The sequence below is a fragment of the Echeneis naucrates genome, chromosome 16 (genome assembly GCF_900963305.1).
Source record: "Echeneis naucrates chromosome 16, fEcheNa1.1, whole genome shotgun sequence".
Lineage (NCBI taxonomy): Eukaryota > Metazoa > Chordata > Actinopteri > Carangiformes > Echeneidae > Echeneis > Echeneis naucrates.
Window position 1 is genome coordinate 7,743,510 of NC_042526.1, and position 16,464 is coordinate 7,759,973.

At 42.5% G+C, this 16,464-nt stretch overlaps 1 protein-coding gene across 1 annotated transcript in view; it reads right to left on the reverse strand.

Annotated features, from left to right (window-relative positions):
• tspan9a (tetraspanin 9a) overlaps positions 1-16,464 on the reverse strand; it is a 55,470-nt gene that overhangs the window by 8,131 nt on the left and 30,875 nt on the right. The window contains exons 2-3 of the mRNA XM_029523216.1: positions 6,071-6,262; positions 3,760-3,834 (exon numbers count right to left, since the gene is read on the reverse strand). Of these exons, the coding sequence (XP_029379076.1) occupies positions 3,760-3,834; positions 6,071-6,262 (267 nt within the window). The remainder of the gene's footprint in view (positions 1-3,759; positions 3,835-6,070; positions 6,263-16,464) is intronic.

Sequence of the window (16,464 nt, forward strand, 5' to 3'; positions counted from 1 at the left end):
TGGTTCAGTAAACATATTTACCTTTTTGAAACAAGCCAAAACAGCCTGACTGTGAAATAAGACAATCAGTAGATAGTTTGTAAAAATATAAGATAATAAGATACCTTTTTTTTTTTTTAAAATCTGCCACCTTTTGTGCACTTTAGCTGCAGCCGTGCTTCACACAACTGGAGGGCACTCGAGGCGTTGGTGAAAAACCTTCCATCTAAACGTGCAATTGTATAACATTTTTGGCCACGTATACTTCATGTAAGTCTAAGTGGTGACTCGCTGTGGTGTTACCCAGTGGTCTGTCAATCACACAGTAGCCACGCCCTAATGGATACCCTGCTATAAGTTTGCTGCAGCATTAACAGTGTTTGGAAGAAAGTTATCCTGTTAATGTTGTGGTGGAAGGAAGGAGGGAGTGAAAGAGGGTAATGTTAGAAAAGTGGAAAAGCATTTATGTTCCCAAAATGGCTCATTTGGAATCACACAGAGATCAACACATATCTTTGAATGAAAGTGCGTCGCGTATCTGCCACAGTTCTTTGGACAATCATGTTCCATTTAAGTTACTTCGATCAAGAGTGAATTACATTTTGATAATTGTTACAGTTCTTATTAATCGCAAATGAATTAAGATGCATTTCTTTACATAACTATATCCTGTTAGTTTTCCATTAAGGTAGCCTCCAAAATGTTGCAGATCGAAAAACTGGAAAGAAAATTATAAAAGACGGGATTTTACTCAGACTCAGTTACTCGGAGTCTTCACGTATCTGTTTCTTCTTCCTTTCACCTCTCATCCTGTGACGTTGAACAAATTGTTGGTAATTGTTGGTTACTGTTTCAATGAATGAAATAAAGCAACTCTTGCTCCTTGCTGACGGATCATGATAGTGTACTTCAGGCTCATCTCCAGTCAGCCGAGAGAGAAGGAAAGCGAGAGGCACACCCTCTTTTTAAAGGATGAAGTCAGGTCAGATCACTGTATCTTCCTTTTTCACATCCAATTTATTACTTTCACTCCATTGTGCCTCTTTCAGTATCTTTATCCTCTCTTACACTCGTTATTTGACCATATGTGCTCCGCCAGAACTTTAATTGTCAACTCCTTCGACTCTTGTGACCCTAAGAACAGAAGTTAACAGTATTCTGCTGTGGCTCTCGCTGCACAGCTCTGGACGAGAGAGCTTGCTAACTGCGCTGAAAGTATAATAAATTATGTGGATAGAAACAGCATCAGAGCCAGATGTCCCCAACAGCACATCATTAAACAGGATACTCAATTCCCTCAGTTTCTCTGGAAGCCTGTTCTGGGTAGCCTGAGGCCGGGGCACTTGACAGAGCGAGGATAACCCCCCCCCCCCCCCCCCCACTGCTCTGTAATTGGTCTGGAAAAACAAAGCATGACCACAAACTAAACATAGTTTTCCTTGTAAACGCAAGTGCAGCCCATTTGAGATGTGGTGTAGACTGACTTTGCTATTACCTTTCTAATGTCTTCTTCTGAGGCTTCAGTGACCTCTATCATCACATTTGTCTTCTCTTGATTCACTCTTCCATATTTATATATTTCTCCCTCTCCAACACATCTCCACGTTCTTCACTTTTGTTTCATTTTGATTTCTCAAAAACCGCCTTTTTTTCACACCTGTATCTACACCCCATCCCTCGTCCAACATGCTTCCTCATTCTGAGCTAATAAACCTTCAGTGGTGTTCGGTTCAGCATGCTGGGTTGACGAAGGCACAATGAGGTCAGAGCGTTAAAGACGGATGGCTGTAATCTGGTTTGTGGCCCAGCCATCTGCTGTAGTCAGCTGGTTGCTGACTGCAGGACCTGCCTTTATTATACTACAGCCTGTACATGGCATTTAATCAGGCGGCTTAACAGCCTTGAGCTGCGGAGGCATAAAAAAGAGAAGGGAAAAAAAAAAAAAAGAAGATAAAAAAAGAGGGTGTTCCTACATATAAGCTTTACCTGGCAGCTAGAATGCTGTGAAGAAGAAGACGTGAGAGAAAAAGAACGACGCCAAGAATTAAACGGTTGGGAGGGCAGAAACGGGGAGGGAAGACACGGCAGCTAAAAGAAAGGAAAATTAAGCACCATACATCCCGCAATTTGACACCTCGAAGGATCACAGCGATATCTTCACTTACGATTGACGTAACTCATGATATAAACATGACCTATTTGAAAGACTTCAATAACTGTTTTGTGGGCATCTGTCAATACATGTTTAAAAACTGCCAACTACTGTACATCTTCCAGACTTGTTAATAAATGCCTTGTGATTATGAGATCAAATAGGAGAAGGGAATTAGCAATTCCTCTGATCAAAGCCTGTGGCAGAGGATGAGGAGAGCCTCATACAGCATATCAGATCTCAGTGAGGAAAAGCAAGCCAAGGGGAGAGAGGATAACAGAGAGAAAGCTCTGAAAGGCCTTGTGTGTGATGGATGGTGATTATCCCCCATCTAATTCTGAAGTTATTTAACATATAATGCCGGCCGATTTAAAGCAATACACAACTTCCTTAATACTGTTGGACATCTTTATTTGGAATCAGTCTGAAAACATCATCTCAAATAACAGATAGTATGCTCTAATGAATGCCTCTTCTTTCCAATGACATTTGAAGGCCAATAATAGGAAATGTATTTGGTAGCAACAAGCATTATCATGGTTTCATATCTCATTAGCTGGAAGCTGCAGGATAGAGACAGAGCAATTTAGCAGGATGAACAAAATACGAAAGGGTTGCTTTTCACAGGGACTAACATGAATGACGCACTTCTCCAAAACTAATGTCCCCTCTCTCATTAATGCAGACTCCTTTGATTTCTCATTTTAGAAATCCTCAGCCTTATACTTGGCTATCTTTTCCCTGCTCCACAGGTGACGGGAAGTCCCTGCTGTGATGTCAAGAGGTTCTCCATTTATATTCTGCTGGAGGAAATAGTGCTGGGATTTTTTTCCCCGCCCCAAAGTTAAGCCGCTAATATTTTGAAGATAAGGCAACAGACATATTTACTTGTGACGGGTTGTGCCTGTGAGACCAGATCCGAATCAGAGAATGGATTGGCTGCTAAATTAATTCCTTTATCTGCCTGCAAGACTTTTAGCAATAACCTGAGAACAAAGACGGAGTATTAACTGACATCCCCAGAGCCGGGTGACATAGAGACTTTGAATATATAAATAGAGTTATCTATCTGCACTATATCCTTGAGAAGTTCATTGCTTGTCCTGCTTTAGACATTTGGCATCTTCAGAATGAAAGATCTGTAGAGGGACTTGATTGAGTGCGGAGAAGAATTTGCTTGCCAGTAATCCCCACATCTTTCCATATCATCAACTGCGGTCACTGCCCACCTGACTGCCCACAGAGGGGTCATGGGAAATGGGCTGGGACCAAATACACAGAGCCAACTGGTGGGGATTACTCTTCTTTTTGGGCCTAACCTTTGACTCTGAGGTTAATAGCAGAATGAAGACATTCAACCTTGTGTCTGAGAAACAGCCAAATATAAAAAGAGCAAACGCTGACCCTCGGAAACAACTGAAGCATGGATGTGTTCATCACTCTAACATCTTATATTGCTTTGTATAGCTGGTGTGTGTGTCTGTGTGTGTTTGCGGTGCTTTCAAACGACAGCAAATGCCTGACAGACTCAGTGTGAGCTCTGGTGAAGTGTTAGACTGCATAGGTAAGTTAACTGGAACAGTAAGAGATGCATGCAGCCACAACGGGGGAAAAGAAAATCAACTTACCTTATCTGAGTACACAAAGAACAGGGTGAGCAGTATCAGCTCTGCCAGGAGTATTATCAGCAGGACAATGAAGAACTGTCAGAGAGAGACAGGGATAGCCTTGTTTAACCAGTTACACTTGCAGTGACGTGCTGATGAAAACATAAATCTGAGAGACGAGGTGGTTTCACGGGATATGTGGAGCAGTAATGTCATGACTGTAGTTTCGCTGGCACTTTATTGTGTGAATGTGCAAATCCCTCTTTCTATCTCGACCTGTCAATCTAGGTCAAAGGAATCATCAACATTTTGGAAAATGCATTTGCTTTTGCTTTTGCTTTTGCGTTTGGATGAGAGCATCTCTAAATTCTCATACGACGAAGAACCGTAGTGTGAACTCTGTTGCCTTTGAAGGCAGCCATGCTAGCTTTCCTCCCCCCGAGTGCTACGCTACCCTAACCAGCTGTTGCCTGCAGCTTCAGATTTACTGGACAGATATTAGGGTGTGGAAGTACATATTGATCTATCATACAATGCTCAGCAAGAAAATAAATAAATGTATTTCCCAGAATGTCGAGCTTTTCTTTTAAAGTCAAGTATTTCAGATTGGCAGGAAAAACAAAGCAATCCAGATTCCTCAATAATAACAGCAACAAACACTCAAGCCCCCTCGAATTGGTTAAGCAGAGAGATGAAATAGGAGGTGGGAGTAACAGAAGGAGTGTTCTGTTAAGGCAAACATGAACGCTGGAGGGTTTGTGAATTGTGAGAAGTGGTGAAGGAGGTTTAATGCCTCCTAAGATTAATTTCCTACACAGCCTTACGTCTCTTCATCTCCTCTCCTCTCCGTACTCAACTCTACTTTCAGCTCAATATTTACCAAACTCCTTCTGCACAGCATGGGAGGAGGCAAGCAAACGTAAATTATAGGGGAAAAAAGGGAGGGAAGCTGGTGGATGAAATGGTCACAGCAGCTTGTCATTGGTTGAGAATATGGGTTTCCAGTTTAGTGTACTGCTGTTGTGTCTGCACAGTGGGTTTTGTCACATTTTCCGGGGCTGAAAGTTAAAGGAACAGCTTCTGGTTCTGCTTTGATGGAGATGTGTGAGAATATGCAAGAATGCAATCTCATGCGCACGCAGCTTTTAGGATGTATGCTCTTGTTTGCTGGGAATTCAAACTTTCAACCTTTTGACGAGGCTTCTGTTTCAGCTGAAAAAACCCACTTCTTTTGTTTCATTAAACAAGTTTAAGTAGCAAAATGGGCGGCTGAAAACATACCTTGGTTTTAAATATTACTAATCCAGAGAGAGTTGTCCACTGAGTAACTTCAGAGATAAAGTAACAATGTAAGCCTTCTGATTCACTTGCAAAAGAGCTTAACCTGCTCTGGTACTTCTAAAATGTGCGCTAAACAGAATCACCACAGCCAAATATGACACATTGTCTCACAAAGACATGACAACAGTGTTAACACCACAACTTTTAGCTTTGCCGTTAAGTTGTGCTGTGTTTTCATTCCCACCCGTCCTTCCCTCAGCACACCGCTCACTCTATTCCTCTCTCTTCTTCGTAGTTTTTAGGCAGGTGCAGGAAGCCATGTCAAATTCTCAGGATTTTGTGGGGCTTTTGACTGATGCAAGAGCTTCAAGGGATTGAGCTGTTTGTGATGTTTAAGTACCCACAGCTCCAACTCCACGTCTCATTTAAAGTTTTTATACATGAAAGTTTTTTTTTTTTTCCACACAAAACTCATTCCACTGGGTGAACTTTTATAATTAACTTGTGCATAAGATAACACAACTTTGGGCAAATGGTGCAGCGTCAAGACAGAGTTGTCTTTGTAATAAATAATAGAACAATCTCAATTATTAAGCAGAAAATGATCAAGCGCCTTTACTGCGCTATGTACATACAGTAATTCATCCATTTGGTGACACAAAAAGGGGCCGTAAATGAGACGAATTTCACTGGACTGTGACCTAAGCCGTGGAAATTATATGAATGTGAAGGGAGGAAGGAAGAATCCCACAGCTCAGCTTTCTGTTAGGCCCCTGAGGTTTGATACCACGCAGATTGGACTCCTTCTGTCAGTCGACTAACTCAGCTGAGGTTCCTGCTGGAGGACTTATGCAAATAAATATGCTCCTTGTTTCTCACCGGCCATTGACCAGCATGTGTAGGTGTGCAGAGACACATGCTAGAGTATCTCTCCTCAAGGCATTTCTGTCAATATTAGCATAAGTGATGTGGGGGCATGTGTAAAAACAAACTGACTATGGTTTCCTGTCTATGGCGGGTTATAGTGTAGGTATATGTAGATTTTACTCACACTCAGAAGCAGGCACTTGTTCTCCTTGATGGCACCCAGACAACCAAGGAAGCCTGTTACCATGACAATGGCACCGATGGCAATGACCATGTTGGCAGCCGACAGTGAAGGGAATGAGGGCGAGAAGGTGGCAAAACTGCCCTGAGAGACGGAGAGCCAGATGCCCACGCCGAGAAGCCCACAGCCGCATAACTGCAAGGGGGGAAAAAAAAAAAAAAAAAAAAAAAGGTGAGACAGGCGACAAGGTGAGAAAACAGACAGCAGATCAGTTACTTCCATTTCAAGGTTAGCAACAACCAGGATTGCTTTCAGATTTCCCCTGGCGGACTTACCTTGTTGTGAACACACTAAGTAACAGGTAAGGTTAGATGTAAAATAACAGAACCTCAGCCCATAAAAACCCCAGCAACAGGCTCAGTTTCCTTCCAGCTGCCTGGGGAATTACCCACAGAGTCATCCATCATCAAACACTGCTCAAAAAACAAGAGGGTTTACACCAATTACAACTATGATAAGCCAATAACAGCTTTGCAACAGATTAGAGCAAAAATTGGACTTGGGCCTGCTTGGTTTTGCTCGTTTGAGCTGATTAAGTTAAATCCAGAACAAACAGAGATGTAATTACTGCCACCCCCCTAAAATGAAAACTTTCCAAATCTGCCCGCAATAGACTTGAACTTCACCTAGAGGGAGCAATTCCCTAATTCCTCCTTGTCACCCTGCCAGGGCCCTGCTGATGTGTTTCAGGTCTGCAGTGCAGAGCCCTTGAATGCATTAATTTTTACACCTTGGATTAGAATAAACAGTCCGGGCTTCTGATGCTTCGGCACATCTCAGGAGATAAGAGCCGTGCAGCATGACTACTGCTTGGTGAAATACAGGTTAGGAATCAAGTGGTGAAATTTTTGATTGCTCCCCTAACAGAATGAAACAACCTCATCATGGGATAAAACAAAAACAAAAAAAAAAACAGCAGATGAGGTATAATATGGGAAGGCAACATGGTAAATCATCACACCCCCCCCCCCCATCTATTCACACAGCTCCCTTCTTCGTTTTTCATCTTTGCATGACTGCTCAAAAACACTTATGTGCTTGTCAGAAATACACACAACCCTGCAAACAAACACGTGGCGCAGCGTACATTCTCGTAACATATATGCATCCAGTCATCATTTTATTGAAAAATCGTAACTGTTTCCTTTTGCTCCTCGACAATAAAATGATTAATCCGCCCGCGTGCACATGCATAGCTCCTTTTTTCTTGAGATGACGAGGTTTAACTGACAAATAGCCTACGTATATAAATATGCTGCACTTTCAGCGCTTCTTTAACAAACAAGCTTTAGCTCCTGTTTGACTAATGGCATGAGTCTGTTGATCAGCTATGCCGCACCGCGGGCAAAGAAAGTGACTTCCAACTGCATCACAGGACCATGGAACTCTCATGGGTGATTGAAACTGGGGTTTCAAATGTGAGCCTCATGAGGTGGTGAGAGATGCCCCGCATCTAATAATTCTTATAGGATCTGTGGATACCTAGATTCCGTTCACACGTCCCCCTCTCAATAGTCAGCGGCAGATCTCGCTCTCATTAACCTGTGACCTTTATGCAGGCTAACTGATGAGAGTGCTTCAATGCATACAGAGCAGCATGGCCAGACTACCATAGAATGAGTGATACACATGTGCTGAGGACTGAGAAAAGACTGATTGTAATTACAGGTGAGGACACGGCCCAAAACATCTGGACTGTGCATAAGTAACTCAAAGCAGATAAAAGCTGTGCTTCAGTCATGTACTCCCGAGACTGAGCCCACCCAGCAGCCTCTCAGAGAGGGACATTTGTTTAGCCACATATGGATGAGGTATAGCTGCACTGGAGAGCGTGTAACAGAAAGATGAGGTGCATGATTAAAAAAATGGGAGAAGGAACGAGTTGTTGAGAGTGCTGCCAAAGGTCATGTCCTAATGCATAGGGGCAAATACACAGAATGACAGCTGACACCCTTCAGATAATATAAGGCATGAGAGAAGGGTTTGAGGAAACGGGGGAGGAATAATAAGCTTAAGAGGCAGATGGATAGGGTGGATTTAGAGGTACAGCGAGGGGGAACACGGAGAATCCAGGTAGGGAGTGCTACAATGCCTTCACTTAATTGTGGTAAATGCCCAGTGAAGGGAGCTTGTCCAAGTGTGTTGCTCTCTTGAATGACCACCCAGCGCCCCCCCCTCCCCCCCTCCCCAGCTCAATCTGTCCAATTTGAGCCTACAAAACATGGCCTAGTCTCTGCTGCTGCTACTACTACTACTACAAACACAACAACGTCACCATCACTTTTCTGTGTTGGAGCCACAGGAAATACCTCCATTATCAGCTCTGAGCTCTGACCAGACTGAATAAAGGTGCCCTCCTCACATACCAGTGCACCCACAGCAATGACACCTCCAAAGACGTTGCACATCCTCCTACTCACCCCATTTTTCATTTAATTTTCATGTTTAACTCTGTTTTCTGTTTTTGATTTTATCAATCTTTTGTCCCGTTTTTCTCCTCAGAAAAGTGCTTTATTGATAAAATGTATCATTATTATGATTGTTATTCTAACAGCAGCACTCACACGTCAAATATGATCTAACGTCCCCTAACCTTCCTGTTTATATAAAATTTACACAAGTTTATTAGCTCCTATCTATACAATCTAACCCAGTGGCATTCTGCTGCAATTATCCGTTCTGATAGAAACAATCAGCATGGATTCTTGCTGGATTATTGCTTCACTTTAACTGTGCTGTCAATCAACGTATATGTAACTCTGCAGGGCATGGACACATCATTAAGCAAACGAGGATAACATGTGACAGCGTGCCAGGTTCACTGCTGTTTCAGTGTTAACAAGCTTCAGTGGTCCCAGTTTTCAAACATATATTACCAATTTAGTCGCAAGGAAACTACTGTCAATGCAACTCGGCTGATTTGTCTTGACAGTGTTTTGTTGCTGAGATGCCTCTCTGCTAATTACCACTTTGAAGGTTACTTTCATATTTGAGGCTGATAGGACCATATCTGCCGGCTGGGGTAATGAAAAATTCTTTGAATACAAGGCCTTGAATACAAAGTTTGCTGCGTTTAACACTAAATCAACTTCACAAAGTTAACAACTAAATTAAAGTTAACAACTCCTCTGATGGGATGGAGGGATGCTGAGTATGTGCCATTGAACTTGATACACAGCAGTTATTTTTTTTAGAAAACAATGCAAAGCTGAGACACCTTTTCATACGTGTTACGTATGTTTTGTACGTGTTCATGCATTTATTTATTTATTATAAATATGATATATATGATAGATATCAACTTTATTTATCCTGAGGGAAATTCACTTGTGACTGCTGATCGACTTCAGATCAGAGCTTGATGACGAGCTGATCATTTGAATCAGGAGTGCTGGAGCAGGAAACATTTAACACATTCAGCAGCTGGACACCTCTGGCCTGGACCAAACCCCTCCAGAGACGAGTGACTGGACCTGATCCCTCCAGAGACCAGAGACTGGACCAGACCCCCCCCAGACCGGTTCTTGTAGGGCCTCTTTAACTGAAGGCATTTTTAACCTATAAACATGTCTGTAGCAGAATCGCATCAGTGTATTGTATAATGACAATAAAGCTACTTTCCTGTATTCCCTGAGGTATTGTTTCATGCTTAAGTGATTTTTTAAGAAAATACTTTTGTACTTTTACATAAGTAATATTTTGGCTAAGCTACTTTTACTTATATTGGATTAATACTTGACAAGGAGTATCTGTACTTTTAATCAAATTGTACTGGAAGTATTGGAAGACACAACATGTGAAGACTTTATTGTGCTGGATGCATGTTACCAATGATACAGTGCGAAGAACCAGTGAAACTCCTTTTTCAAAAAAGGATTTTAAGGGAGGTCAGCCATGAGGGATAGAAGCTACTAAAAGCAGGAAGATTGGGTGTGCACATGTTAGTCAGAGACCGAACGATTGAGCTTAAAGGGTGAGAAGAAGATAAAATAGAGGCTGACCCTTTATCCGAGTGGCTGGCCAGCGCAGAAAAATATCAGGTACTGCAGTAACAGGCTACCGACTGACACAGGGCCACACTTCAATGTCCCCAAGATGAAAACACTCTAAGAGTGGGGGTCGATGGTGCACATGTGTTTACGTGTGTGTGTGTGTGTGTGTGTGTGTGTGTGGATGCTGGAGGACATTGACCTTTTTAAGCCCAGAGCGCTCAGAGGCCACGTCCTCTCGTAAAGAATGACAGCCTTTGTCAAATGACTGTTGTGATCTGTGGCTGCTCACATCACAAGGGCCCAATGCTCCTGTGAATGGGTTTGTGGAGTTTGAGTGAGAGTGTGTGTTTGTGTGTTCAATGTGTGAGCCAATCGAAAGTCTGTGTCGAAGACGCTCACTACAGTTTACTGGGGGCTGTTTTTGTTTTTCCAAAGACAAAAATAATAATCTTCAGCAGACATCGGCTGTCATGCCGAAAACTAACCTTTAGGTTCAGTAATTAAAGCACCTCTCCTATTACAGCACAATAAACCATAAAATTGGAGAAAATGCCAAGACGACTGTGCTGTTACTAGATGAAGTCACTACATCACTTTATGGTCCTCTCTGCCCTTTACTACAATGCCATCTTTCTTTTTATTGGAAAAAGAATCATCTTTTTTCCCTTATAGCACAGAACCTCTACTGCTTTATTCGACATAGATTTAGCACTGATACGAAGACAGAAGATATTCACCTCAGATAAAAGAATAATTTTCTGTTTATTTTCCCCCCAATTGTGATCCCACAAACCTGATTCATGTTAGCATATAAGTACTAAATGAAGTGCCAACTGCAAGAGGGAGAAGAATCACGGAACAGCAGACACAATAAGTAACTGTGAACATTGAATAAGAGGGGGAAAAGCCTTAAAGATAGGCTATTTGTGTTTTCCTCTCAGCAAGTAGAAAAGGTCTTCTTTTGAGTCATGCTGTGACAAAAACAAGGAGTTGTTTTAAGAGAAGACTGTCGCGAGCCTGTGTGTGATTGTTTGCATTTGATAAAAAGATTTCCATGTAACAAATGAGCATTTTTACTGTCTGTCCTCCATGGTCCGTCCACTTGCTTGTGCAAACAAAAAATCCATGACGATGTAGACAAACAGAATATTATTTTTCACAATTGTGCTTATATTTGGCACAACTCAGCCTCAATGATAAGCCATATTATTGGATTCAAGTACGAATATTTCACTCATTTCAGTCGGTAAATCAAAAAAAACTGTCAATTAGTGTCCACATAGATATCAAAGACTGGCATTAAGGTGGAAGCCAACAAGAAAGTACAACATGAGTTTTCAGTGGCAGCGGCAGCTTGGTTTTCTACGGTAGAGCACATTAAAAATGTCTAGATGGATAGAACTCTGGAAAAGGGAAGCTGCATTTAAAAAACACAATTTTACACGACATGATTAAAAGCCAGCGATTGAAACCTCTCAATCAAGCTTGGATGTTTACAGCAGGAATTTAACCCCTATCCCTTACATAATGAGGCTTTCGTGTTTCACTACACTTCTTATAAAATATTTATCCTGATGATGGCAGACAAACTAAGCTGAAGGGCAGTGTGCAGCTTTCCAGTAAAACTCCCCACTCTTTGGAGCCTTCCGAGGGGCATCCCAGTCATTCCCCAGTGGCCGGCGTACAGCTGATGCGAGTTGTATAACAAGTGAATAATTTACGGGGTCGGTGGTGGTGGCTGAGGGAAACAGTGCTTTCAGGCTCAGAATAAACACTGCATGAATTCAAAAGGGCCGAGACAGATTTGAAGCGTGAGATTAAAAAGCTATTTCTGCCTAGTTAAAGATTCATTCTCCATTCCAGGGTGGAACCGTGGAAGACTCATACGATGCAAAGGTTTACCGAGAAAAATCACACCACCTTTCAGGCCGTGGAGTGATAAAACAATGTGAGACTTGGTATGAACATGCCCACTTTAATTTGTAGACAATTCAACACATTGTCTGAGTACTGTAAACACATGACACATAAAGATATGTTTTGTGTTGGTGTGTCTCAAAGAGGGAGAGACCCTAACATCCATCACCTGCTTATTCAAGCATCTAGAATGGCAAAATTCTGTGGTGGTTCTGGTTTGATGCCTTAGCCAGACACTTTAAAGAGACGATCTAAATTACCCCATTTAGAGCTGCTCACAAGGCACCTGTTATTGATGCAGGGCCTGTCATGTCTCCCTCCCTGCCTCCCCGTCTCTCAATCCAATGAAGGGTTGAGAAGACTACTTGCCGCAAAGCAACTCTAAATCAATCGCAAAAGGAAGGATTAAAGACAGATAAACCTTTTCCTGCCATTCCAGAGCTATCTCTGCTGTCTGTGCTCAAACAGCCAAGCTCTTTCACACCTGACGGTGTGGGAAGGAGACACAAGCTCCAGAGGAGGAGACACAAAAAGACATTTCCAGGACAATGACAGAAGAAACAATATTAGACATCCCTGACTAATTCTTCTGTTAGATCTCAACCATCACAACAAGACTCTTCAATCAGGACAAGAACCCACAGGAGCTTCACTTATACATTGAGACCAAGCAGGAGAGCACCTGCAAGCGTTCAGTGATCCCATCCTATGTCTACAGCCAGGGATCGAGGCAGCTCAGCTTGCCAGAGTCAGAGAGAGTGAGAGCGTAGAGAGGAAGAAAGAGATGCACAGGGAAATATGACCTGCAAACCAAGCATACAGTACCAAGAAAAGAGCCAAAGACCAAAGCGCTGGTACAAATACAGCCAAACACTGCAACAGGAGAGAAAAGCTCCTTTACTTCTTCATGCTGCAGATGTTGGGCTGCTGCACGGATGGCAGCTGACCAGCCCTAATACTACCTCTTCCTAGTCAGCACCAGAGGGCAACGCTTAGAAATCCCATGTGCTTCGTTCTTTAAAATAAATTGAAGGACAATAAAAATCCCAGGGTTTTTCTAACGAGAACAGTGAGATATAAATACATAAACAGAGGGAGAGTTTCCTGACACAGAGCACTAATTAAATGTGAATATAGCCGCTTGCTGTTGACATTAAAGGTGCTTATGAGGATATCTTATGAGGCATTTGTGTTCAATAAAAAAACTGACGTGTTAAGAAAAATAAATAACTACTTATGTGAAGGCAGTGCAGTTTTATGAGTGGCTGTTTTCCTTCACATAAACTGTATCACCCGTAGAAGCACAAAACATTTGGCCCATATAAATATCTCACTCTGGTCTGGCAGTTCAGTCATGTAGAAAATTCTCGGAGGCAGGCAGACGGTTGGACAGTATCCCATTGAGTTTCACTAGTTGAAGGGCTTAATGAGCATGCTGGCTCAGCAGAGGTAGAGCACGGCCAGAGACCTGTGTGTTAGACCGGTTGGACGTTCGACCTGTTCCCTGCACAGTAGCTGGAGCGGACAACCAAAGGGCTCAAGAAACTGGGAAATCCCAAATGCACAAGTGAGGAGTGTTGCACTCAGCACATTTCTCTGTTCCTTTTCACCTTTTGCGGCACCAAAATGAGCTCAAGGCGGAATGGCACCGTGGAAGGCTAAATGGTCTTATGTGGTGGTGGAGAGTAGCTTAATACACCCAAATCTCTCTGATTGCTCCTCCTTTCAGGAAACCACAAACAAAACAATAACTTCGACCAACAACATCCAACAACTGCAGCATAATATATTCTTTCAAATGGGGGCAGGGATTGTGCAACATGAACCGAGTTGACCTTGGCTGGCAAAGTTTGAGACTGCCAGAAGAGCAGGAAATGTCGTTATAAATGAATTCCAAGTATTAATCAACAGAGGAAGTGAAATGAGGTGAAAAGCAGCCCTGGGATTTTTCCTTGGAAACGAGTGAAGTTTATTGTTTTGGTTTCATCCACAGGGTCAGTCTGTCTCACCTTGTGCAGAAGCACATAGGCTGTTGGGCTCACTGTGAGCTATTCAGGGAGAAAGCTGATAGCAATTGTGTGTGTGTGTGTGTTATCATGTCTATGTCTTCATGCAGATGGGTGTGTGTTGGATGAGATGTGTGAGATTTATCATCTCATTTCACTTGGAAAAAGCACAGTGTGGGCGTGTGGCCTTGCTGAAGGGATGGTCTGAGTACTGCACAGCTCACCAAGGCCTGACCTCTTGCTGCTGCTGCAGCACACAAAATCCATTAGAGACATTGGCACAAGCGCATAGCCTATAACATTTCACCACAATGTAATAAAGGCTTACTAACACTCTTAATGAACAGAAGAGGGGATTGTATTTGCCAAAGGGCGTGTCGGTGGAAACCCAAAACGAATACACAGGGGCGAAGTCGTCAGTAGCTGCGCAAAAACAGGCAATGTCTATTCACTGTTTGTGTTTTAGAAATGGTTTGCAGAGGGGTGGAACAAATTTTCAACAAATGCATAAGAGCAACACTGCGAACATCTAAGCATATGTTTATTCCTGGAGCAGCAGTGCTGTGAATGGGAAGACTCCTATTATGCAATGCAAGGCATTATGCATCCCTGAAGGGAGAGAAGGAAGATGAAGACGCAAAATATGCACATCCGCTTAAGTGAAAACCAGAAGCACCGGGCGGATGCTTAGTGAGAGAAAAGGATATTCAGATTGAGAGACGTATAATCAATAGTTGCTCTGCATACCCTGCCAAAGGCAAGTGACCATTCCTCAGCAATTACAAAGAGGCTTTATCATACCCTTTTCTCATCATATAGTCAATTATTCAACCTACTTTTAAAGACAGAGCAAAGGAAAAATACAGTCGAGGGAGAGGTTTGCTAATGTTATTACAGACTTGGCTGTGAAGCAATAAAGTAGTCTCAAAATGTATAACCGAAGCTTTTATTATTCCATGCCACTTTATATCTTATTTGTCCTTCTGCTTCTCTTCATGCTGCGAGGAGCACTTCTTAATCTACACATTTTTTACGTAAGCATGTTGCATTATATAATATAGCGCATGCTGTTAATCGTGATGTCTCAGAAGGGAAAAGGCTTTTGGAATATTGAGAACCTGCCCCCCCTGTCTTTTAGTCACAAGTTAGTGGCAACACAAATCCTGGAAAATTGACTTTAGTCCACAAATGTGTGCCACAACTGACTTCATTTTGGTGATAATAAACTTAGTGTGTAAAAGAAGACTGAATGAAAACAAGGCCTTATATTAACCAACGCAGAGAGCCAATCTGTATTCATAGAGGTGCAGTGTTTCTGTGGGCGCTGTTTGAATTTTGATGGAGCTCCATCTGCATCTGCTCCTCATCAACAAGCAAACGGGGGCAAAGTGATTTTATTTCACCTTTGGCATGACAGCCATGGCACCTGGGTCTTGTCTAAAGGCCAAAAAACTCTTTTCATCCATCATTGTAAAAAAGTTATTGTTGATTTAAACAAGACTGGGAGGTAGAAAGAAAAAACAAAATAAAACTTATTTATTCAGGTGAAAAAGTCAGCCATTTAACTTTTAATGTCTCTCAAATTACACTCTATTGCCATATGATAAAAGCCCTGATAAGGGATCCCTCTGGTTGTTTCAGGAGCTATCTCCCTTTATACTTGCTCTCTCAAAATCCAATTGCTTCTTTTTATTCATTCAAAAACAGCTCAAGTGGGATGAGGGGTTGGGAATTAGGAAGTATTGTGCGCATGAGCATCTGTGAGGATATGAAACCTTTCGTGGAGGGCTCCCCAAAGAAATGACCTTCAGTCAGCACTTCAGAGTGGTGTAATCTCCCTCACAGTTTCCGCTGAACACACACACACACACACAATTTTGCTTCACGCCCACATCATGAACCAGTGAGGCAGCAACATGACAACCTTCCGCTGCAAACTCCATGAATTAGATAAACCCATTCTCTCCTTTTCAACCGGTGTAAAGGTCAGGTTTTAGTAGTAGTTTGATGGCTCCGACAGGACTGGCTCAGCCACTATTCCTCTCCTCCTCCGTCCACTCCGAAACAACTCATTGGAGGGGACTTTACAGTTGACATGCTAATTAGCACAGAAGGGAAATGGACTGTGTAACTACTCTTTTCTGGTCAGCCAACTTCTGAATTCCCATCAGCCTCTGATCTCAAGGCAATGGACCGCACAGAGGGATATGTCACTAAATCATAGCATCAATCCTTGTATTAGAGCTGAAATATAATGCAATCATTCACTAACACCCACCTCAGGGCTGTAAGAGAAGGAGATAAGGAGAAAGAGAAATCAGGGAGAGGGGGGGAGGTGAAATGAGGCTTCGTTCAGCCGGTAATGTTGCATTGAAGGTGCTGTAATACGACTCCATCAATGACCTCCATGGGCCAATCATCA